The sequence below is a fragment of the Gymnodraco acuticeps genome, unplaced genomic scaffold (genome assembly GCF_902827175.1).
Source record: "Gymnodraco acuticeps unplaced genomic scaffold, fGymAcu1.1, whole genome shotgun sequence".
Classification (NCBI taxonomy): Eukaryota; Metazoa; Chordata; class Actinopteri; order Perciformes; family Bathydraconidae; genus Gymnodraco; species Gymnodraco acuticeps.
In genome coordinates, this window is record NW_022990064.1 from 14,272 (window position 1) to 37,938 (window position 23,667).

The 23,667-nt window shown below is 43.0% G+C and overlaps 1 protein-coding gene across 2 annotated transcripts; it reads left to right on the plus strand.

The window, feature by feature from the left end:
- Positions 1-9,804: 9,804 nt before the first annotated feature.
- On the plus strand, positions 9,805-22,014 carry LOC117546011. 2 transcript variants are annotated; one of them, XM_034216088.1, is made up of 2 exons: positions 9,805-10,380; positions 10,494-22,014. In XM_034216088.1, the coding sequence occupies exon 2, from the start codon at positions 11,697-11,699 to the stop codon at positions 15,051-15,053; it is 3,357 nt and encodes a 1,118-aa protein (XP_034071979.1). In that variant the 5' UTR covers positions 9,805-10,380; positions 10,494-11,696; the 3' UTR covers positions 15,054-22,014. Both variants share the same exon structure in this region, with proteins under 2 accessions (XP_034071979.1, XP_034071980.1).
- The last annotated feature ends 1,653 nt before the right edge of the window (positions 22,015-23,667 follow it).

Genomic DNA, 23,667 nt, shown 5'->3' on the forward strand with positions numbered 1-23,667 from the left:
TCATGAAGTGAAGGAGGTTGTCTTCTATAAAGCAGCAGATACTGTGAGAGTCACAGACAGGAATACATAGGTCAAGGCAGACTGGTTCACAGACTCTCTCCTGTTTTGCCGATCCGGTGCTTGAACAATAACTCTACACCCCTGGCCGAAATGTCCCTAAAATGAAGTCCGAGTTTGAAATATATCTCAAATAATTACATTACATTACATTACATTGCATTTAGCTGACACTTTTGTCCAAAGCGACTTACAATAAGTACATTCGACCAGGAAGACACAACCTTGAAGAAAACAGAATCATATAAGTATATCAGGTTTCATAGAGCCAAACATTTCAAGTGCTACTCAACTGGCTTTAGGTAATCCAGTCCTTTATTGGTATAAAAGTGCTTCGTTAATCGTTCTAACGCTCGAAGTGGAGTCGAAAGAGATGAGTTTTCAGTTTGCGCCGGAAGATGTGCAAGCTATCTGCCGTCCTGATGTCAATGGGGAGCTCATTCCACCATCTTGGAGCCAGGATAGCAAACCCACGTGTTTTCGCCGATGGGAACTTAGGTCCCCCTCGCAGCGAGGGCGCAACGAGTCGTTTGGCTGATGCAGAGCGTAGTGCACGCGCTGGGGTGTACGGTTTAACCATGTCCTGGATGTAGGAAGGGCCAGATCCATTCGCAGCACGGTAAGCAAGTACCAGTGTCTTGAAGTGGATTCTAGCAGTTACCGGAAGCCAGTGAAGGGAGCGGAGGAGCGGAGTGGTGTGGGAGAATTTAGGAAGGTTGAAAACCAGACGAGCCGCTGCATTCTGGATGAGCTGCAGAGGTCGGATGGCACATGCAGGTAGACCAGCCAGGAGGGAGTTGCAGTAGTCTAGGCGTGAGATGACGAGAGCCTGGACCAGAACCTGAGTCGCTTTCTGAGTCAGCTGGGGACGTATCTTCCTGATGTTGTAAAGCGTGTATCTGCAGCAGCGGGTTGTAGCAGCGATGTTTGCAGTGAAGGACAGGTTGTTATCTAGGGTCACACCCAGATTCCTTGCAGTCTGAGTCGGGGAAACAACTGAGGTGCCGATGTTGATTGTCAGGTCAAGAGTTGGACAATCTTTTCCCGGGAGGAAGAGCAGCTCAGTCTTGTCAAGGTTGAGCTTGAGGTGGTGAGCAGACATCCACTGAGAGATGTCAGCTAGACAAGCAGAGATGCGTGCGACGACCTGGGTCTCTGAGCGGGGAAAGGACAGAATTAATTGGGTGTCGTCAGCGTAGCAGTGGTAAGAAAAACCATGCGGGCTAATGACTGATCCGAGCGAGTTTGTGTACAAGGAGAAGAGGAGGGGACCAAGAACAGAGCCCTGAGGGACCCCCGTAGTTAATTGTATGTATTTCCCCACATAAACATAACAGTCTGCAATGAAACGGCTGTCTCCTGTGCGCTCCACTTCCTACTTTCTCCTGCGAACGAGAAGAGACTTTCTCTCTCTTTTTTTTCTTTCATTGCCCTCTAGGTGCTTCATACAATACAAATGCAAATATTCTATTTTAAAAAGTAAAGTCCTTTGGAGTCATCTGTCTCAAGCCTAAGTCTCAAGTCATGAATACCAAGTCAAACTCAAGTCTTTTATCAATGTTAGTCAAGCAAGTCTCAAGTCAAAAAATAGGCAAGTCATGTGACTCGAGTCAAGTCATGTGACTCGAGTCCCCCACCTCTGGTATATACTTTGGTTAGAATATTGCTGTATTACTGTATCAAATATAATAAAGACAAACAGTTGATAAGTAGTATTTTGTTAACTCAAGGTTTATATTAAGTGAGTTTTTATTGTGTTAACTTGTATATTTATGCTTTTTAGATTGACTTTCTCTCTTTCTCTCTCTGTCTGTTCTAGAAACCGAAAGGAAGAGAGAGACATCACAGCTGTCAGCAATGTGACAAATCCTTTACAGCATCTGGAACTTTAAAACGCCACCTGCGTATTCACACGGGAGAAAAACCGTACAGCTGTGAAGAGTGTGGGACAACTTTCACTCAATCAAGTGGTCTCAAAACACATCAACGTATTCATACTGGAGAAAAATCTTACAGCTGTGAAGAGTGTGGGACAACTTTCACTACATCAGGTGCTCTCAAAACACATCAATGTATTCATACTGGAGAAAAACCGTACAGCTGTGAAGAGTGTGGGAAAACTTTCACTACATCAGGTAATCTCAAAACACATCAACGTATTCATACTGGAGAAAAACCTTACAGCTGTGAAGAGTGTGGGACAACTTTCACTCAATCAGGTGCTCTCAAAAGACATCAACGTATTCATACTGGAGAAAAAACCTTACGGCTGTGAAGAGTGTGGGACAACTTTCACTAGATCAAGTAATCTCAAAACACATCACCTTATTCACACTGGAGAAAAACCTTACAGCTGTGAAGAGTGTGGGAAAACTTTCACTCAATCAAGTGCTCTAGAATCACATCATCGTATTCATACTGGAGAAAAACCTTACAGCTGTGAAGAGTGTGGGAAAACTTTCACTACATCAAGTAATCTCAAAACACATCACCGTATTCACACTGGAGAAAAACCTTACTGGTGTGAAGAGTGTGGGACAACTTTCACTAGATCAGATGCTCTCAAAAGACATCTTCGTGTTCACTCAGGAGAAAAACCATAGTGGGTTTAAGAGTGTAGGAGCCGCATTTAAGCATATTTTGTTTTTTTCACAGTTTACAATAAACAATTCCCATCTATTGGCCTTGTGTTGGGTAATCCTTTTTTCCATTACAGATCCCATCCCAACAGTGCCATCTGTTGACGTAACGTCAGAATTGACAGGCATAATGTTCACTGTTCCTTTAAGTTTCGTTTTCTGTCCGTCTGCCGACAGCGCGCTGTTCCATTGATTTACATACCAAGGTTTAAGTACACTGTGTCAATAGCTGTAGTATGAGCATCGTCTGGGCTGGCCGTCTGGTAGAATCGGTATGCTCTTCCTCCTGTGTCCACTTCCTCTACTGTCACCTATGACCCCTTTTATAACACCCCACCACCAAGTGTTGAAAATAACCGCAGGTTCTTAAAAAGTATTAAAAGTTGATAATTCAATTTAGCAAAAATTAAGGCTATTAAAAAGTATTAGACTGCATTTTCCAAGGTATTAAGAAGATCCACAGCAACGACAACAAGAAACACCCTTTAATTTACTGAAACAACATGTCGGGAAACCCCCTCAAGGTGAATGAAAGAGCACAGAGTACAGAAGCAACAAAGCAGCATACTGCATTAAACCTGACCTTCACAGAGAGGTTGAAGTTCATGGAGAGGAGGCTTCAGTCGTCTGTCTGCACTCTGTTTAGTTGTGCTGTTTAGCTAATCAATATAGTCAATGTGAGGTAAAGTGTCGCCAAGGTAACCGGTTAGAACTCGAAGTTGCGATGAGGTCTTAAAATGTATGGAAAGGGTCTTAAAAAAGGTCTTAAAAGGTATTAAATGTGACTTCAGGATTCCTGCATATACCCTGATATTGCACTATTCATATCAATAAGATAAACTGAGACACCAATAACACCCATAAAATGGCTCCTACAAAGAGTGTGGGAAAACCTTTTCTTAAAGTATTCACCTTAAAGTCCAGGAGCGAGTTTCACTGTTCATTAATCTGCTTCATGTATCTAGAACATATCTACGATGTTTTCAGTTTGATTCTATTCTCTTGTTGAAATGATCAGACTACCAAAAATAAAATGGCCTTAGAAACAGACCAGCCTGCCCTCCTACAAAAAACGACCAAATAGGTCGATTGTTTAAGCACCTTAGATTACGACCCAGAGCCACGTTTCAAAGTGTGGTCGTGTAAGAAACAACATGCTCCCGTTTATTCACAAATAACCCTCTCTGGAAAATCCTAAATTGTGGAATAGTTTGGCCATTAAAATGCTTTTTGATTAGATTTCTAGCGAGAAGTGTATATTGTACTCTTAGAATCCACGTCCAGTGGATGTGTAGGATCTATAGTTTGATAGATATTACGAAGATGATCTGAGGTCTCGCCAGGATAACGTGTATACAGCTTCCATGTAAAGTTAGCGTGGGTGAAAACTGTTTTTCCGGTCTCGAAGTTTTCACAATAAAACCGGATATATTCCCTCACTGTCAAATGATTACACAGTGATATCTGCATTACTCATCCACTAAACAACATCAGTTTATCCTTGTTAATTACACAATATTGATTGGTTTAAATGGTGTGCAATGCTTTTGTGTTTTTAACCTTCGATTCAGAGAAACAAATAGGAGTTTTGACACTACAGTTTCTGAAGACACTACACTACCCAGAATCCCCAGCTATCGTTTGGGACTACAACATCCGCCTTGCTTTACAAACCTCGTGATTAGTCATCAAGCCCTGTGATTGGATGTTGGAGTGGCAGTGCGGCAAGGTTACGCTGAGCGTCAACAGCTCTTTGAAATGGAATGGAGCCACGGCAGACTTGAAATGTTTTTGTTACAGCAGCATACTACTTTGTTCTACTCCACTACAATTCAGAGGTTAACCTGGTATTTTTACTCCACTACATTTATTTTAGTTCCTTTGCAGATTGTGATTAATGATGTGAAATATAAACAACCCTTAAATCAGACTTTAGTTACACCTGACTCAAATTCAGGGAAGGTGATTGTCAAGTGCCAAAATAAACTATGCAATATATTGGACGTTAAGTACTTTGTCAGACTTCATATTTATCTGTGGATAACCCCAACGTTTTTTTCTTATTCAAGAAGACCTTAACTTAAAGTAATGTTTAATGTTTAAATAAAGCCTAGTTGGTCTGTTTTGCATCCTCCTGTTAATATCTTTGGACGTCCTGCACTCAACTGTTTTAGAGATCACTACAGTGTCTTCTTGATATTTTATATTGTGTATGTAGGCTACTTCATCAATAAAACTCTTCAACATTCAATAACGTGCTTTAACCACTAGGCGGCGCGGGTTAAAAAACCAGTGGTGTAGTTAATAAAACATAATAATATCAAACATAATGTGACTATTAACTTTATTGTGAAATGAAAACAGAACGGTAAAGGAAAACACAGTTTCAGTCTCTCGATGTGAAGCTTATGCATTGTACCATGAACCTGGATAGACCTGTAACAGTCAACTGCATGAGGAGTTGGAAAGGTAATGAATGAATTAAAATGTCGAACTCTGACTTCATTTTAAGGACATGTCGGCCAGGGATGTAGAGCTATATTTGTTTAACCACCGGATTGGCAAAACAGGAGAGTGTGTGCACCAGTCTGCCTTGATCTATGTATTCATGTCTGTGACTCTCACAGTATCTGCTGCCCACAGCTGCTTTATGGAAGGAACACCTCCTTCACTTCATGAAATCTCTGCAGCACCAGGAGGCAGCTGATGTGTTTTAACCACACACACACACACACACACACACACACACACACACACACACACACACACACACACACACACACACACACACACACACACACACACACACACACACACACACACACACAACATAAATACCTGTGTACAGATGTGTATTCCTAGCTGACGTGATATTCTGTGTGTTCAGGTGTGTGGAAAGTATTTCCAGGTACAAGTGTTATTTCTCACGGGGATATTCACAAGCAACCAACTCCCATGCACTCTGAATGTGCATTAGCAGACCCACTGTTGGTATGACATGAAAGAGCTTCTTCTCAGACTCCCTTTTCCTTTCTGTTTCAGCGAGTCTGCAGCTGCAGTGTGATAAGAAGCAGATCACGGCTCCCCTCGGGTCAGACTTCCTGCTCTCCTGCAGCTATGAGAACCAGCTGCTCAGCAACAAGTACTGGTGCCGAGGAGAGTCCAGGAGGACCTGCGAGGTGCTGGTGGACTCGGAGGGGAAGACCAGAACCACCCGGGTTCACATCGTGGATGCTCGGAGTAGAGAACTGTTTGTGAGGGTCTTAGATCTGCAGAAGGGGGACAGCGGGGTCTACTGGGTCGGGATCGACAGGCCTTATGCTGACATCATGACGTCAGTGAGGGTGGTCGTCACTGAAGGTGAGAATACACACTGCAGGTGGAGAGGGTTCAATATTGAACTAACAGGTATCACCATGAAACCCCCGTGCCCGATCACGGCTCCCCTCGGGTCAGACTTCCTGCTCTCCTGCACTTGTTGGAGAGACGCCATCGAGGAACAGTTTTAACCATACACGTACACAAATCGTTTAACTACCCTTTAAGTTATGAAGTTATAGAAGCCTTATCAAGAAGAAAGAATACCATTCAAACACATCGCAACTTCATCCAAACCATCGGAGGCCGAGTAACTCTTCAACTGTTAGTAATATAAAGGAAAGAAAACGAGTTAGAAGTGTCTGTTTAGGCGTCTAGTGGCTTGATAGAAAAACAAGGAATGAAGCCACGACAATCTTTCTAGTCGGACCCATTAGAGCGTAAAAAGTGTAACTATAAGTATCTGAAATAAATATGTACTGAAAGAATAACTGTATGCATTGTTTCTTATGCGCAATTACTTCATACTGTCTTTGTCTTTCTCGTCCTGCATTTATTGGCCCCCCTCAGAAAATAACTGGCCCCCCAGTCAGAATATAGCATGGTGATGAAGTTGGTCCTATAACCTGTAACCTTTAACCTGATTAGGCGTTCTCTGTCAGATTCAACAACTTCAGTCTAATGCAAAAATAAATACATTTATGTCATCAAGTTTTTTATTTAGCACATTTTAACAAGGCATAAATAAATCAATAAGATATGGTGCAAAGGAAGCATCTTATAAAACTACATTTAAAGGCAGTAAAGAAAAAGCCAATACAAATTAAAACAAGATGAACTGGAATAAAAAAAGGTTGCCCTGCTCTCCTCTGTGTTTCAGTCCTGGTCTCTAAGCCCCGCCTCCAGCCCCTGGTCTCCCTGATGGAGGGCTCCACCTGTCGGGGGGGTCCGGTGACGGTGAGATGTGTGTGTTCACGGGGGACCGCGGTCCTTTACACCCCGAGGACGTCCTGCTGCAGAACTCTGCTGACCTGCAGCTCACCTGTGACTCTCTGCGGCTCACCTGTGACTCTCTGCGGCTCACCTGTGACTCTCTGCGGCTCACCTGTGACTCTCTGCAGCTCACCTGTGACTCTCTGCAGCTCACCTGTGACTCTCTGCAGCTCACCTGTGACTCTCTGCAGCTCACCTATGACTCTCTGCGGTTCACCTGTGACTCTCTGCGGCTCACCTGTGACTCTCTGCAGCTCACCTGTGACTCTCTGCAGCTCACCTGTGACTCTCACCTGTGACTCTCACCTGTGACTCTCTGCGGCTCACCTGTGACTCTCACCTGTGACTCGCAGCGTCGAAACTGTGGCACTTACACTGCGTTTGCGCTTCAGATGAGGCTCCCTCTGCAAAACGAGGCCCCACGCAGTCTGCGTGATCTGCGTGGAGGGAGGGTCCGGTATAATAACGTCACACTAAATGCAGTCATTTGGTCTTTAGCAACAGCTTGTGAGAGCAGCGCATTCATCGGTGTTCGTTGTCATGCTGCCAGTTTGTTGACGGCCTGTGTGTTGATGGGACTTCTCATGCTCCCTAAATGTTTCCTCTGCCTTTCGCCAGTTCTTAAACCGTGCTTTCACAAAACTCCCATCCCTGATCTTGCGCTGACGAGCTTCTTTTCTATAGCAGAGCAACAGAAGAAGCACACTGCATTATCACTTTCTCTTATAGTGAAGCTTTTTAGAGACTGCTTACACTAAAATGCTAACTCAAACATACTCAAAATAAAACTTTTGTATTGATTTGATTAGTGAACTTTTTGGCGTTGCAGTTACAACTCTCCGCCAACAGGTGGGGGTGCTGCAGCCCCCTCAGCACCCCCCATTCCCACGTCCATGATCAAATGACTAAAGAAACATCAGAGAGAAGCTGAATTACTGCAAGGAGAGGAGGAAGTACTAAAACATCCACAAAGCAACCACTTAGAAAGCAAAAGGACTTAAAGGGGATCAAAACAGACTTAGAACGATCACATAAATACAGAAAAAGTGTTAAAAAAGATTCAAAAAGACTGAAAGTAGATTTGGTGACACAAATAAAGACACCCCCCCTCGCTTGGACCTTAAAAACAGGAACTTAATCTTTAAATTCACACAATTCAAGTTGTATATCTCGACAACTCCATCTTAGTGACAAAGTCTGTCCACTCCCAGAAACGTTGATCACTTATCAGGAAAGAAGAGTAATGATGAGAAGGACACAGACGTTGTGTCAGAGTGGAACATTTCCATGTTGCTGAGCAACAGACAGGAAGCAGGGGGCGGGTCTCAGACTCTGGACCTTCACACTCACATGTGTTAATATTTAATCCACTACAATAGGCTAGTTGCACGGGATGCTCAAACATAGTAACTCAAAATAAAACTTTTGTATTGATTTGATTAGTGAACTTTTTGGCGTTGCAGTTACAACTCTCCGCCAACAGGTGGGGGTGCTCTAGCCCCCTCATAATTGCAAATGGACAAGAGTTCAACAAATATATTGACAACCTGGGAGAGAAACCTAATGTTCTTTGTATTCAGGAAACATGGCTGAAAGCACAACTGGATTTTATTGTGAAGGGATATACTGCAGTTAGACGAGATAGGGACTCTGGCAGAGGGGGAGGAGTTGCAACATTCATACAGAGTGGGATAAGTCACAAAGTTATGCATGTAAGTAGTTATACACATACCACTTTCGTCTCATTAGTATGCATAGAAAGTGACAGGTCACACCTCTAAGTCCCGCCCCCTTCCGCCGGAAGTCCCGCCTCCATAAGCCCCGCCCACGTCCACCGGAAGTCCCGCCCCTCCATAAGCCCCGCCCCTTCTACCGGAAGTTCCGCCCCCCACTTCCGGTTTTTCAAAATAAAATTAAAACATATTTTTAAAATGATACAAATAAAAATGCTGCCCCTACCGGTCGCCCCCGCTTCCGGTTTTCAAAATAAAATAACATGACATTTAACAACCATGAGAAAAATAAAATGCTGCCCCCTGCCAGTTTTCAAAATAAAATTTGAAAATAATTTGAAAATGATAAAAATAAAAAATGCTGCCCCTACCGGTCGCCCCGCTTCCGGCAAAATAACATGAAATGTAACAACCAGGAGAAAATAAAATGCTGCCCCCTACGGTTTTACAAAATAATAATTTTATAATGAATCACATATGCATAGGATCAATGTCCCTGCCACCTAGTCACTTCCTGTGCGCCTGTATACAGCAGTATTGACTGCAACTTACAAATACTTGCAAATAACATGAAATATACAACCATATATTTTAAAAGTAATGTCTCAGCTCTAAAGAGCAAGGTCCCGCCACCTAACCACTTCCTGTGCCCCTGTATACAGCAGTATTGACTGTAACTTACAAATACTTGCAAATAACAAGAAATATACAACCATATATTTGTAAAAGTACTGTCAATCTCACTAACTCTCTCTCTCTGCTATTCTCTGCCGTGAAAAGTTTGGTGAACAGTCAAGACAGGTGTGGGGACACCATAAAACCCCCAGACATCCTCTGCGGGGCAAATGGTGTGTGTGTGTGTGAGGAGACGGTCTGAGGCTGCTAATTACAAAAGTCTCCGAATTCAGGACAGATGGTCAGAGCAAAACAGAGAAAGCAGTTACATTATTTTCTCATGTAACTATCTACATGTTTTTTTGTAATGTGTATGCGTGTATATATATGTATATATATATATATATATATATATATATATATATATACACGCATACATATATACAGGAGAATAGCCTAAAATAAAAAAGTATTTGCTCTACCATAAAAAACCAAATACAATATAATGCTAATTTGTTAAACAATCAGGAATAACCCCATTGGTTGTTTTTAGAATCATTTACATATTGCGGTCTATAAGTAAGCCCGGAAACATCTAGGCAGCCTCTCTTCGCTTTTCCCCGTCAAGGCCCAGATATTTTGAAAATATATGGTAAGTACTTTTATTTTTTTATGTTATAATAGCATATAGTTAGTTAATGCTGCTTGATGTGTGTGTGTGTGTGCGTGTTAAATAACCTCTATGCATCTGTGTTTTTCTATTATGTAATTATTTAGAAGCTTTAATGAAGTATCGTTCTAAGTACAAATAATGTGGTGTACATTTTTTTACTATAAGTGTATTTAGCTATATTTCTTAAAAATCAAATATGTTCTTTCAGGTGTAAGTATCCAGAATAACGTACTCACTTGTTTTAAAAAGGTGGTGCACCCCTCCGGCGGCCTGCATGGTCTCAGCTCAGCGCAGATCTGTTCAACAAGTCATCTCAACACAGACGGTGTTTTTGACAATTCAAACCTACCAGGTAAAAAATGCTTTTTTTATGTGTGCTTATACAAAAGATGATAGCTAAATGATTTTGTTTTGGAGTATTTCAAAAAACATGCTTATACCCTCTTCTTTTCTTTTCTTTTATAGAGCAATTGAAGGGGAGGACCCCGTTATCAAAAGGACAAACGCTGTTTGTTAAGGTCTGCTTTAAGGCCACACCATCTGAATAAGCTACACGTAGATCACATGTAAAACTGTTATTGATGTATCCGCCAGGTATGTTGACTTTACGTCCATGAATGTTTCTTCAGCGGTGCCACTGATTTTTTTGTTTTTATGTTTTTTGCGGGGGTGATTTCTTAAAAACGGTCAAGCATGGATGATTTTAAAGACGACGAAAAGTCCTTCATCGAGGGTTTACCTGATGTAAATGAACTATGCAGTGGTGAGGGCTTTGTGTACGAAGACATGTCATTTCCACAGTGGTCAGACAGTAACAGTGAGCTAAATGACACAATAACAGATGTACGCGAGCCTACGCCCTTGACAGAAACAAGCCCCTATACAGATGGAGAAAGGTCCTTTCTGCATGTATTACCGGATGTAAACGAATTGTGCAGTGATGATGATGATGAATTCAGATATAGGGACCTGTCATTTCCGCAGTGTTCAGGCAGCAACAGTGAGTTAAATGACGCAGGCTCAGCTGTAAACGAGCCTGCGGCCTTGTCAGAAACAAATTCAAGCAGTCCAACAAAAACATTAGACGGTGCCTTGGATTGGGTGATAGACTGCTATGCAGACCGAGGGCTTTTAGAGCAGCCTCTAGACAATGCCCGCCGTCTGGATGGACAAAATAGCGAAGCTTCGCCCCACGCCTGCCTCCCCGTTTCCAGCATGCAAGATGACGGGTGTGTTAATGACAGCTCGAATGACTCAGAATCACCCGCTTGCTCCATGCAAAGTAACAGACATGTTGATCAGAATGACACCCCGAATGCTTCGGAATCACCGGGCCCCCTGTCACAGTATGGAGGAGGAGGCACTAGCAGAGATGCCGAGCCAAGTGTTATCTCTCGACCTGTATTCGGTAACATAGAAATGAGACAGTCTCTAGTCCTACCGCCTATTGGGGGTGAAGCAGACTTTGGAGTCTATTTTCAGGGTCTGATGAACAATGTGCATAACATGCGTGCACATGCTTTTGCACGGGCAGAAAGAGAAGATATCATACAAATTGAGTTACGTGGTGAAGAACTAAGGGTTAACGTATCAGCCATTTTAAATGGTCCCGATGATAATCTGGATGATTTTGAGGAGGGGCTGTTCAAAGCCATGTAATCGAATATCATGGTAATGGCAGAAGGCAACATGGAGCTCGTGGTTCAAATTGTTCAGGCCCCCCGTGGGGGGGTTCAGGGTAAACGGATGATTAGTAAAATGTTAGACAGTGAGATTGTTAAAAAGAAGGCGCGTTTTCTTTACGTTGTTCAGAACTCCTCCAACCAGCTGTGTTTTGCTATTAATTTAGCACTGTTGTTACACGATAACCTCACTGATAATGAGGGGGTCAAGCGCGGTAAAGAGATCCAGAATATGGCGGGTTTGACAGCTCATACAGCTGTGACATTCAGCGACATTGATAAATTCGAAGACAGCTTAAACTGTAAGATAGTGGTTTTTTACCGAAACGGTGACGACCGAACCCTTTGTACATTTCAGACAGACGCCCCCACACGAGACAAAACTGTGTTTTTGTTCCTCCTACACAACCACTACTATGGTGTTAAGAACTTGAAGGGGTTTTTAGGCTCTCCGTATGTCTGTGAACATTGCTATACAGGGTACAGTTCTCAATGGAGTCACTCCTGTACTGGGCATTGCTATGTCTGCCTTGACCCCGCATGCACCCGGGAAGAGTTTAAACCCATCTTTTGTAAAGACTGCAACAAAACATGCCGTACAGTCGGCTGTCATTCTCGACATAAAGAGCAGAAACAGAGATCAACAGACATTGCCAGTAACTGTGATTTACACAAAAAGTGTGCAGATTGCCAACTTTCTTACTACACCCCCAAGAGTAAAGCAGATAAAACACACAAGTGTGTGACGAAAAAATGTAAGACATGCAAGGAAAAATTACCATCTACTTCTACGCTTGGGTGTGAAAAACATTTGTGTTACATAGGAGTGCAGCCTAAAGAGACAGAACACAATGACAACATTGTGTTTTATGATTTTGAAACAATGGCGGGGGCAGATGGGGTACATATACCTTTCTTGGTTTGTACAAAAACCTTGGGGGGTGAAATTTGGGTCGGCGAAGGAATCGACTGTGCACGGCAGTTTCTGGCACACTTTAGGAGCCCAAAGTTCAAGAATGCAACATTCATCGCGCACAATGCTAAGGGTTTTGACAGCTATTTCATTATCAACGCAATGGTTGCACAGGGGCTAAAGCCCCCGTTAACAATGCAGGGAAGTAAAGTGATCTCTTTTACTGACGAGGATTTCGGTCACAGGTACATAGACTCACTGTCTTATCTGTCTATGCGTTTAGCAGACATGCCAAAAGCTTTGGGGTTTGGAGATAAAATCAAGGGGTACTTCCCTCACGGTTTCAGCTCCGAGGCTAACCTGAGTTATATAGGCCCTTATCCACCCGCACGCTGTTATGGGGTTGAACGCATGACAACTGGTGAAAAGAGTGACTTTCTCACATGGTATGAGACGGTACGCCGGGGCATTTTTGACTTTAGAGAGCAGGCATTGCTTTACTGCAAAAACGATGTGGACATTCTTGCCCAGGGGGCCGCATTATTTCGGAAAGGTTTTCTCGGGGAGACAGGAGTTGATCCTTTTAGTCGTGCGACTATAGCTTCTGCCTGTATGAAAGTTTTTACCACAAACTTTCTAACGCCCAAAACATTGGCAATCCCCCCACCCGACGACTACCGCCGTGAAAACAAGACGTACTCAGACGCAGGTATTCAGTGGCTGGAGTGGGTAGCTCAGACTGCAGGTGTTTTTATTCAACATGCGTTGAATGAAGGAGAGCAACGAGTGGGACGTTTCGTCGTAGACGGGTTTGCCGAAGTTACCGGGGAAAAGATTGTCTGGGAATTTCTCGGTTGTTTCTATCACGGATGCCCCTCTTGCTATAAGGGGCATGAGAAAAATCCCTTGATAGGTCACACATTTGAGCATCTCCATGCTGTTAGCGAGGCAAAACTGCATGAGCTAGAGGCTGTCCATGGGGCCAAAGTGAACGTTATGCGTGAGCATACATGGGTTGAGATGAAAAAATCCAATCAAGATTTGAAGGCTTTCCTCAAGGTATACAATGCACCAGAACCGCTGACCCCCCGCGATGCTTTATACGGGGGAAGGACATGTGCAGTAAAGTTGAGGCACACAGCCGCGGTAGATGAATCGGTTCATTACTGCGATTTCACCTCACTCTATCCTTTTGTAAACTGCACAGGCCTATATCCACTTGGACACCCTCAGATCATATTCCGAGATTTCAAAGACCCTCGCAGTTATTTCGGGTTAATCAAAGCCACAGTAGAACCTCCTAGAGGTCTGTACTTTCCTGTCCTGCCCTACCGAACTGCAGCTGGTAAACTGGTGTTCACTCTATGCCGCACATGCGCAGAGCTTAACAACCAACAGGGGGCCTGCTTGCATAGCAAAGAGGAAAGAGCGTTAACAGGGGTTTGGGTGACCCCGGAATTCACCAAAGCCCTGGATATGGGTTACAAGATGACTCAGATCACAGAGGTGTGGCATTTTGAGAAGAAAAGTGACAGCATTTTTGTAGACTATATACACACCTTTTTGAAGGGTAAACAAGAAGCATCAGGTTACCCTTCAGAGGCCTCAGATGATGAGAGCAGACAAAAGTATGTGGCAGACTATCATGCTAAGCAGGGCATCTTGCTGGATGCAGATAAAATCAAATCAAACCCCGTCAAAAGACAAGTGGCAAAACTATGTCTCAACAGTTTCTGGGGTAAATTTGCCCAGAGAAGCAATCTGACTCAGACTAAGATTGTGACCAAAGCCGAAGAATTTCTTAACCTCTTGTTTTCAGCTAAACATAAGGTTACGTATTTCTCATTCCTCAACCCCCGAACGGCTCTAGTTCAGTGGTGCTACGGGGAAAATTGTTACTCTACTCCCAACAAGGTGGATAACATATTCATCGCCGCCTTTACCACAGCGTATGCCAGGCTGAAACTGTACAGTGAATTGGAGAAATTACAGCGCAGAGTATTCTACTACGACACAGATAGCATAATCTATGTGACAAGACAAGGAGAGAGCCCCCTACCTATGGGTGTGTATCTGGGGGACCTGACAGACGAGCTGGGGGGCGATACGATTAAAGAGTTTGTTTCAGCAGGCCCTAAAAGTTATGCTTATCAGACCAAAAATCAAAAAAAAGTTGTGATGCGCGTGAAAGGCATCACACAAACGCACGAATGTTGCAAACGAGTGAACTTTGACAGTCTGGCCGACCTGGTGGAGGGCTACGTTCAAAACTCTGAGAGGGGGAGGGTAATTGAGGTCCCTCAGCACAGCATTGTAAGGAATAAAGAGGTTTTCGCTTTGAGAAATGTGTCATTCACCAAAAAGTTCCGAGTTGTGTTTGACAAGAGACGTTTGTTAGCCTGGGGAAATACTTTGCCTTTTGGGTATTGAGAAAATAATTGACGACATGTTTTCACCAAGTCAAATTGATTTTGACCCCCGACTGCGTGTTCCTTTTTCCTGTCTAGTAGTGGGCCCTAGTGGTTGTGGAAAAACTTTTTTTGTCAAGAATGTATTGCAAAATTGTATTCACGTAATGGATGTACAGCCTCAAAATATTGTGTGGATTTATACTTCTTTCCAGCCCATGTATGCTGAACTGCAGGAAAAGAATACAAATATAAAATTCGTCAAGGGTCTGCCTGAATCATTTGAAGATGAATCGCTATTTCCTCCTGACCAAAGTCATCTGATTATATTAGACGATGTTATATTTCAGGCCTCTGAGCATCCGGAAGTAGTCAGACTGTTCACCCAATACCGTCATCATAGAAATATGAGTGTTATCATGCTTACCCAAAATGTTTTTCACCAAGGAAAAAACAGTCGCACAATTAGTTTGAATACTAATTACATGGTCTTGTTTAAAAACCCCAGAGACAGATTACAAATGAACATACTTGCTCAACAAATACACCCTGGTAATAAATCATTTTTCCTACAAAGTTTTGAAGACGCCACCACGGAACCTCACGGTTACTTAATCGTAGACATGACCCCCACCTGTCCAGACATCTACAGGCTTAGATCGGGAGCACTACCTAATCAATGGCTAGTTGTTTATGTACCAAAAACGAAGACTAGAGAAAAAACAGTATGTCGGCCCGTTTAAAAAGAAACATGCCTCTGTTGAGGGCCTTATGTCAAGCCCCGCCTTCAAAGCGCAAGGATATTCTCGAGAACTGCTCCACGGATTTTCTTCAATCACTCTGTGAACTGTCTCTAAATCTTTTAAAAGGTAACATCCCCCTGTCAGGCATTCAGTATAAGAAGCTTAAGAAGCAAAATACATTTTTCAAACTCTTGGCCAATAAAAAGACCAACTTAAAAACTAAATTCAAGGCCTTAAGAAAGCAATCTGGAGGTTTCCTACTCCCGCTACTCGGCGCGTTGATCCCCATTTTAGGCCAACTTTTAGGAGGGCTAGCTCGACCATGAGTCAAAAGATGTTTCTGCTAACACCTCACCAGTTTAATCAGCTCAATCAGAATGGTGTAACTAACCCTCACAGTAAGGAAACAATTAGACGCACTGCAGAAGATGTTCTGGATGAAAAAATGAGAGCCACCTTAAACGAACCAGGATTACCCCCTTATGAAAAAATCATAAAATACAACACCTTGTTACAAAGATATCTCACCCTACTCAAACAAGACGGGCTTGAGGAGAGACATATTACTCTGACTCTACCTGAAGACACGGGGGTGGTAAAAGGAGAAGAAAATGATGGCACGTCCGATGATAAAATAAAAAACGATGTTCTACTGCACCTCCCTAAGCGTTACCACAAGAATGCCGAGTACATTATGAGGAAATTAACCACGAGTACAGCTGGATGGACACCAGTGGGGGAATTTATAGACAAGGGGATTGCCGTTAAAGGCTCCCACGTTTTAGATTTATTTAAACATTTATCCTGCGCGTATAAAACAAATGTCCAGGAGCCTAAAGGCTGGCGGGGTTTTTTAAATAGTCTGAGTGAGATCAACATTCCCTTAACAGCTTTTCAAAACCTTCACGCTCGTGAACAATATCGCATAATCAAAGAGGGTAAACTAAATCGAGAAAATATCCCCCGAAAAAGAAGAAGAAAAACATCTCCCGTTACTACTGGGTGGGACACTTTAGGAACAGCTGTAGAACCTCAGAATGCCCTGCTTAAGAAGAAGAAGAGGATAAGGCAAGACAGAGTATTAAGCCCCAGATGGTTACATTGAACCCCTTAAGTTGTATTACATTTCATGATTTCCTAATAAAGACAGAGTCACCTGAATTAATTTTGTCTTCAGACCTTTTTTATTTCTACATTTTATAACAATCTTTAAACATTTGTAGCGAACAAACACTGTGATTAAAATGAGTGTCTTTATGACGTCTCTCACACCTCTGGTATTTTTTCACAAAATTCGTTACAGCAGCATCATTTTTTATCACATCATCTTGGTATAAAGATAACACATTTTCGTAAGACAACCCGGACGCTCTTTTGCATAGATAAAAAACACAGTGTTGACCACAGGCTGTAGACATGACATTCTGAAGTTGCCGGTTATGGTATAAAATAGTTGCACATTGTGTTTCTAGAAATTGCAGGATGCTTTTAGGATAATGACTAAAATCGGGGGGAAATCCGAAAGAATCAAAAAAAGTTCCTTCCCCTTCCTCTAAAGTCACTGCTAGCCAGTGTTATCCGGGCATGTGGGAGGGGTGGGTGTTGACAATCATGTATACAGGGCATCTAAATAATTGTTTTACTCGGGGTAGCTGGTCTGAGGCCCATACCCCCCCAAAAGAACCACCTAACATATTCTGCATGAGACTATCCAGTTGGTGATTATTCATGTTGTAGTCTTCTTAGTAATAATCTACCAGCACTTGTCGTTTTGAATTAATCTCCAGAATCGAATCAAAACAAGAATATACGATTAAAGTGGTAGTCTGTGGCAGCGGTACTCTGAACCTCATTTCCAGTCTTAAACTACCGCTTGTGATGGGAGATAAGGCATCGGCATCTTCAGCAGCAGTTAAATTAAACACAAATAAAGAGTATCCTTGTTCGAAATCATCTCTGTCTATACTTAGAGGCAAGTCTTTCATGTGTCTCCCTGTAGCAGTTAACATGTTGTAAAACTCTCTGACTGACGACCCCCGGTTAAATTGGGGTTGAAATGCTTTGGCTGGTACTTGTCTCCCGTCCTGACATAAAGCCAGGTACTCCATGTCGTTATGAATGAAATTAAACGGTGAAAGCTCTCTCCTGCCGGTGAAGGCTTCGTGATTTACCATACCCAATACTAGGTACTTGGGCATATTACCCAAAAAGAGATTTTCTTGGTTGCATATTCTAGAATTAACCGGTATACTATATGTCTTTAGATTCACCCGTGACAGGGGGTAGAGGGCGTTACCTCTCAGCAGAGCCGCAGCATGCCCCAAACGCACCGCAGGAGTGATTGTGGCTTTTTTGATAAAAAGTGAAGCCCCCAGTATTTTTAGACGGTATGTAGAGTCATTTGCACACATGAGAGTAAAGGCATCGTTAGATCTGGTGAGTTTGATTCTCAAATCTACAGAGTTCAGGAGAAGCCTCTCGCTGAAGAATATATCCGTGTGTAAAGCACCCATCAAATGGAGCTCCCTAGATTCTGCTGTGAATGAGGCCCTCTTTACCAGCCCCTTATTTGGTCCATTGGCTGTGACTATAGAGTCCAAAGACCCCGCGGTGTCTTTATAAAATAAGCCGGCTGTGAACTGAGTTTTTAAAGTAGAATCAGAGTAATTCAATAGCGTTTCAATAATCGCCCTGTAAGGATGAGTCGAACTGGATTGAGAAATTAGTCTGTCCCCTAGAATAACGTCGCATTGACTAAAAATTGTATTCAGAGGGTAATTAACTAGGGCGACGGGGGCATCAGCTGCCAGATTAGTCCCATCTGCGTTGGTTATTTTGATCCTGAGATGTATCAAGGTGTCATTCATATCCAGGTATTTATCTCCGTCCCCGGGTATAAAAAATTCTATGGGTCCGTCCTCTGTAATGGCAGACAGTGGAAGGACCTCTGTGTAGTGTTTTTCGTCGATAGAGAGTTGTGTCATCGGAGCTGAAAATAAATCCAGCTCTGCCATGCTGCATTCAGCAGATTTGTGATGTAAAAGGGCCATATTTAACACGCTAAAATATATCTCTCCCCAATACGTTCCTTCTCCGAGGGTGTTTTTTCCCTAATGATTTTCTTTTGACTGTGTGTTTTCCTTTCTTGACACCCCTCGGAACCCGTTTGCCTGGAGGTCTCTTCCGGGCCATTCTTGCCAAAACCATCAGACCACCTGATCCTTCTTGAGATCCGGGGTCTGATTGGGGGCCGAATCTATGGACAGCCTTACTGATAACATCTGATGCAATATTTTTGGCCGCCGATTTCAGATGAGGTTTAGCTATGGCGAACCCTTTTCTCACCAGGGGGGCGACAAAACGAAATAATCTGGAAAATATAGAGCCAATGCCTCGCCCGTACATTACCGGGGCACCATAAAAACCAGGCAGAGATCCCCCCGCTTGATTTTCATAGTAACTCACAAAACGTTGGGGGTCTTGATGAATCATCGTTTTGAGGGGCGGAAATGAAGTTTCACTACACTTTTTCCGTAGGTGAACTTTACTGGTTTGTTCTGGTCGTTTTTTATTTCTATCTGTATATTCTCGATGTGTGTTTTTGTTACCGGCAAGTAGTATGCAGGATTAAAATACTGAGTTACTGTATCGCCGAATGTTCCTCTTATATCTACGGTTCTCAAGAGAGGAGCAAAAGCGTCACCTACCCGCTGGTGACTGACCACATTGCTATAGCAGTATAGATGTGTTGAGCCAGCATTTATATCCGCTGGATAGGCAGCTGATTTATTATCAAATTTGAGCCACTGGTCTGGTTGTATTCCAAGCATATAGGCGACGGTTTTTGGAAAGCGGAAGCGATATTGAGCCCCTCCTAGAAATTCGATTTTCCTGTTAATTGGACTATAGTGTAAACTGACATCAGGGTCAATTTTTTTTAAGCAGGACTCAAGTTCCTCTATGAGCTGAGTTATGCTACTATAGTAACCAGCTCTAAACATATGAAGCCTTAACTTGCTAGTTGGGGATATGTCAGGGAGTTTTGCTTTCTTTATCCACTCAAAAAAGGCTGCTTCCGTAGGTACGTTATACCAGGTGTGGGGGTATGATATTTCTGTCAGGGCGACCTGCCACGAACCATCCAAGTGTAAAGGTTGTGCTAGGTTCACCTGATAGCTAGAGCTTGTATTGTTTTGAAATACCTCCAGGCTGTCATTAGACGGCAGCGTAATGTAGAACCCTTCATTTATCTCCATGGTTGTAATGAAGGACTGAGCTTGATTCTGATTGCTTTTATACATCTTGGATTTCGCCAGCATCAACCCAGCTGTTGAATTTTTCGGGCCAATTATGCCAAGATACAAACATTTGTTTTTTCCCCCTCACCACACGCCTTTTTAGAATTTTCTCGACTTGAAAAGCCTTGTCATTAGTTGTCTTAACTTTTTGTAACTCTTTCTCATAAAAAGTACCCTTGATCTCTTCTCCATCATAATCTTTGAGCTTATAAACAGGTGGCTGTCGAGGTAAGCCTTCAGACACCGTAAATAATTCGTTCGTATAACTCTGCTCATATTTTTTATCGAATACTCCTCTCAATTTGGATATCCTTACAAGCTCCCCCTCCTTAAAGTTCATTTTGACAGCAGCTTTTTTACGAAGGCTGGAGGGGTTATATAGATTCCGAAACACTTGAGCCGCATTTTCCTTGGTTACCTGCAGTGGCGTAATTTTAATACTTCGGTGATAACTATTATTGTAACTTTCAAGTAGTTCGGGTAAGACGTCTATATATCTATGAGTGTTTTTAGCTGTAAAATACCTCCACATTTTAGTTTTCAGCGTACGGTTAAATCTCTCTACCACGCATGCCTTCATATCACTGGCGGTTGCATAATGGGCTATACCTCTTTTCTTCAATAAGTTTTGAAAAACTTTATTAAAGAATTCTTTCCCCGCATCTGTTTGTATCTTTTTAGGGATCTCACTGTGTGTTAAAATTGTATCAAAGGCTTTGGCAACATCTATACCCGTCTTCTTCTTTAAGGCCTGAGCATAGGCTTTTTTAGAAAATACATCTACGACTGTTAACAAATAATTAAAACCATCATTATATTCGGACAGCGACTGCATATCGCAGAGATCTGCTTGAAATTGCTGCAGCGGTCTGAGTACGAAAACTCTGTTTCTTACAAAATGCACCCGAGCCGGCTTGTGCAAAGTATATGCGTCCTGCCCCGATAAGTATTCCCTGACTTTCTCTACATTTATTTGTTTACCCATTTCATTCTGTACAGCTCTATGGAGTTTGTCCACACCTCCTAAACTCCCTGGATTAGAAGGTGTGTAATACACTTTATGCATCGCACGTTTCTCAGACATGTTTCCTGTTACACCCCGTTGAGGTAATGAGTACAAAAGTTTTTCTTGCAAATCATTTTATTGATATGTCACACATGTATCAAAAAAAAAAACATGTTAAAAGAAGTAAAATATAAAACATACTTTAACGAAAAAAGTATCAAATTTGTTTGTCCTACTGCTGCCAAAAGACCCAGGCTGCTCTTATGGTCTTCAGACGGTTCTCGTCGTTGTCTATCAACTGGTCGTACATTTTCTCCATTTTAGCTTCAAAGAGTCTGGTGTTTCTGAGATTGTGCAGAATCGCCTCGGTAGCTCCAAGGACTCTCCTCTCTGACACATGAAGCTGGCTTTTGTGCAGAGCATCCCGAATGGCTGGAATGAAACAAACGGTCCACAGTCTCTTTAACACCTCGTCAAAATTGATGTTCAGAAAGTAATCTCGGGTCGGCAACAAACACTCGTGCTGCCTCTGACTGGGGTGAGCGATTTGACATCCGTTGCATGTTTCCTCTTTATAGAGTTAAACGACCCTATCCAGCAGATGGGCTACAACAGCTTTTACCGTATTCAGGAATGATGAAGTCCTTCCACGTTCTGTATCAGGAACCACTGGAACACACGTATAGCATGACATGTCAACGCCTTCTGCTGCACATTCCCCTGGAGAGTCGGATGGAGGTTGAGGCATATCCATCCATCCCGTGATATCGATGCCCGCCATATAGTTGTCGAGATCTGGTGTCCAAATTGTTGGTGAGGATGGTGATCCTGGAGGCGTTTGATCCAGGCTGCAGCTCGCGGTGATGGAGTTGTTGTTTTTCAGATCCATGGCTGTTGTTGATCACAGACCGTTCTTGATGGGTCCTTCGTTTTAAATGATCTGGTGAGGTGGGGGTGGGACTTGTTATGCTGTTTGGGGGGCGGGGTCGTCTGCATAAGTGAGGGTCCTTTTCAGCAGTATAATGTCGATCGATGTCTGACTCTGTTTAAAAAGTTCTTTAAGCTTTACAGATTTCTCATCAATCATTTTCAGCCAAGCAGTCAGAGGCACACGTAGGGATGTCTGGAAAACCCCGCATGTAGAGTTGAAATACTCCAAAACAAAATCATCCGAGGGGTGCTTACCCAACGTCACCACACGGCTTGAGCGGTAATACCAACGCCCAGAGGGTCCGCTTTTAGTTTCCCATACGGTGCTTGACAGGATTCTTTTCACTTCTGGCTGCGGGGAAATATCTCCTTCCTCTTCCTCCAGCTTGATGGGCAACGGTGCAACCTCTTTTTTGATCTCGCCTGCTGTCTGCGTTTCTTGACTTTTCACTGCAAAAATCTTGTACACCGCTGGTTCCCCTATGCTTTCTTGATGCACTCCTTCTGCCTTCAATCCAGTGGTGGGGTGGGGGAGCTCTCTGGCAGACACCAGAGTTAACACAGCCCAATCTGTCGAGGTTAGCGTCGCATTAGCACTCTGTGGTCCGTACATTTCCCCCTTCTTTAAGTTGTAGAAATGCAATTCATTCGCCACATAGTTGAAGGCATAACCCCAGACGTCGCCATTTTCCAGAGTCCATTCTCCCTGAAGTTCTTCTTCGGTTGGAGGCGTTTGGACACGGCATACAAACCGCAATCTTTTCTTGATTGGAGCACCCAGCGGATGGCTGTAGGTTGTCACAGGTGTCTCGCAGATTACACCCATATCAAGACGTCTCTTGGCCATTTCTCTCGACTTGAGAAAATATTGAAGAGTGAGAAAGACGAATGGCTCTTATTTATCTAACCCTAACGGAAGAGGGGTGAGTGGTGGGGGGTGTGTGTGTGTGTGTGTGTGTGTGTGTGTGTGTGTGTGTGTGTGTGTGTGTGTGTGTGTGTGTGTGTGTGTGTGTGTTCCCCCTCCCCATCGCCCCACCATTTGTCCTGCAGAGGATGTCTGGGGGTTTTATGGTGCCCCCACACCTGTCTTGACTGTTCACCAAACTTTTCACGGCAGAGAATAGCAGAGAGAGAGAGTTAGTGAGATTGACAGTACTTTTACAAATATATGGTTGTATATTTCTTGTTATTTGCAAGTATTTGTAAGTTACAGTCAATACTGCTGTATACAGGGGCACAGGAAGTGGTTAGGTGGCGGGACATTGCTCTTTAGAGCTGAGACATTACTTTTAAAATATATGGTTGTATATTTCATGTTATTTGCAAGTATTTGTAAGTTGCAGTCAATACTGCTGTATACAGGCGCACAGGAAGTGACTAGGTGGCAGGGACATTGATCCTATGCATATGTGATTCATTATAAAATTATTATTTTGTAAAACCGTAGGGGGCAGCATTTTATTTTCTCCTGGTTGTTACATTTCATGTTATTTTGCCGGAAGCGGGGGCGACCGGTAGGGGCAGCATTTTTTATTTTTATCATTTTCAAATTATTTTCAAATTTTATTTTGAAAACCGGCAGGGGGCAGCATTTTATTTTTCTCATGGTTGTTAAATGTCATGTTATTTTATTTTGAAAACCGGAAGCGGGGGCGACCG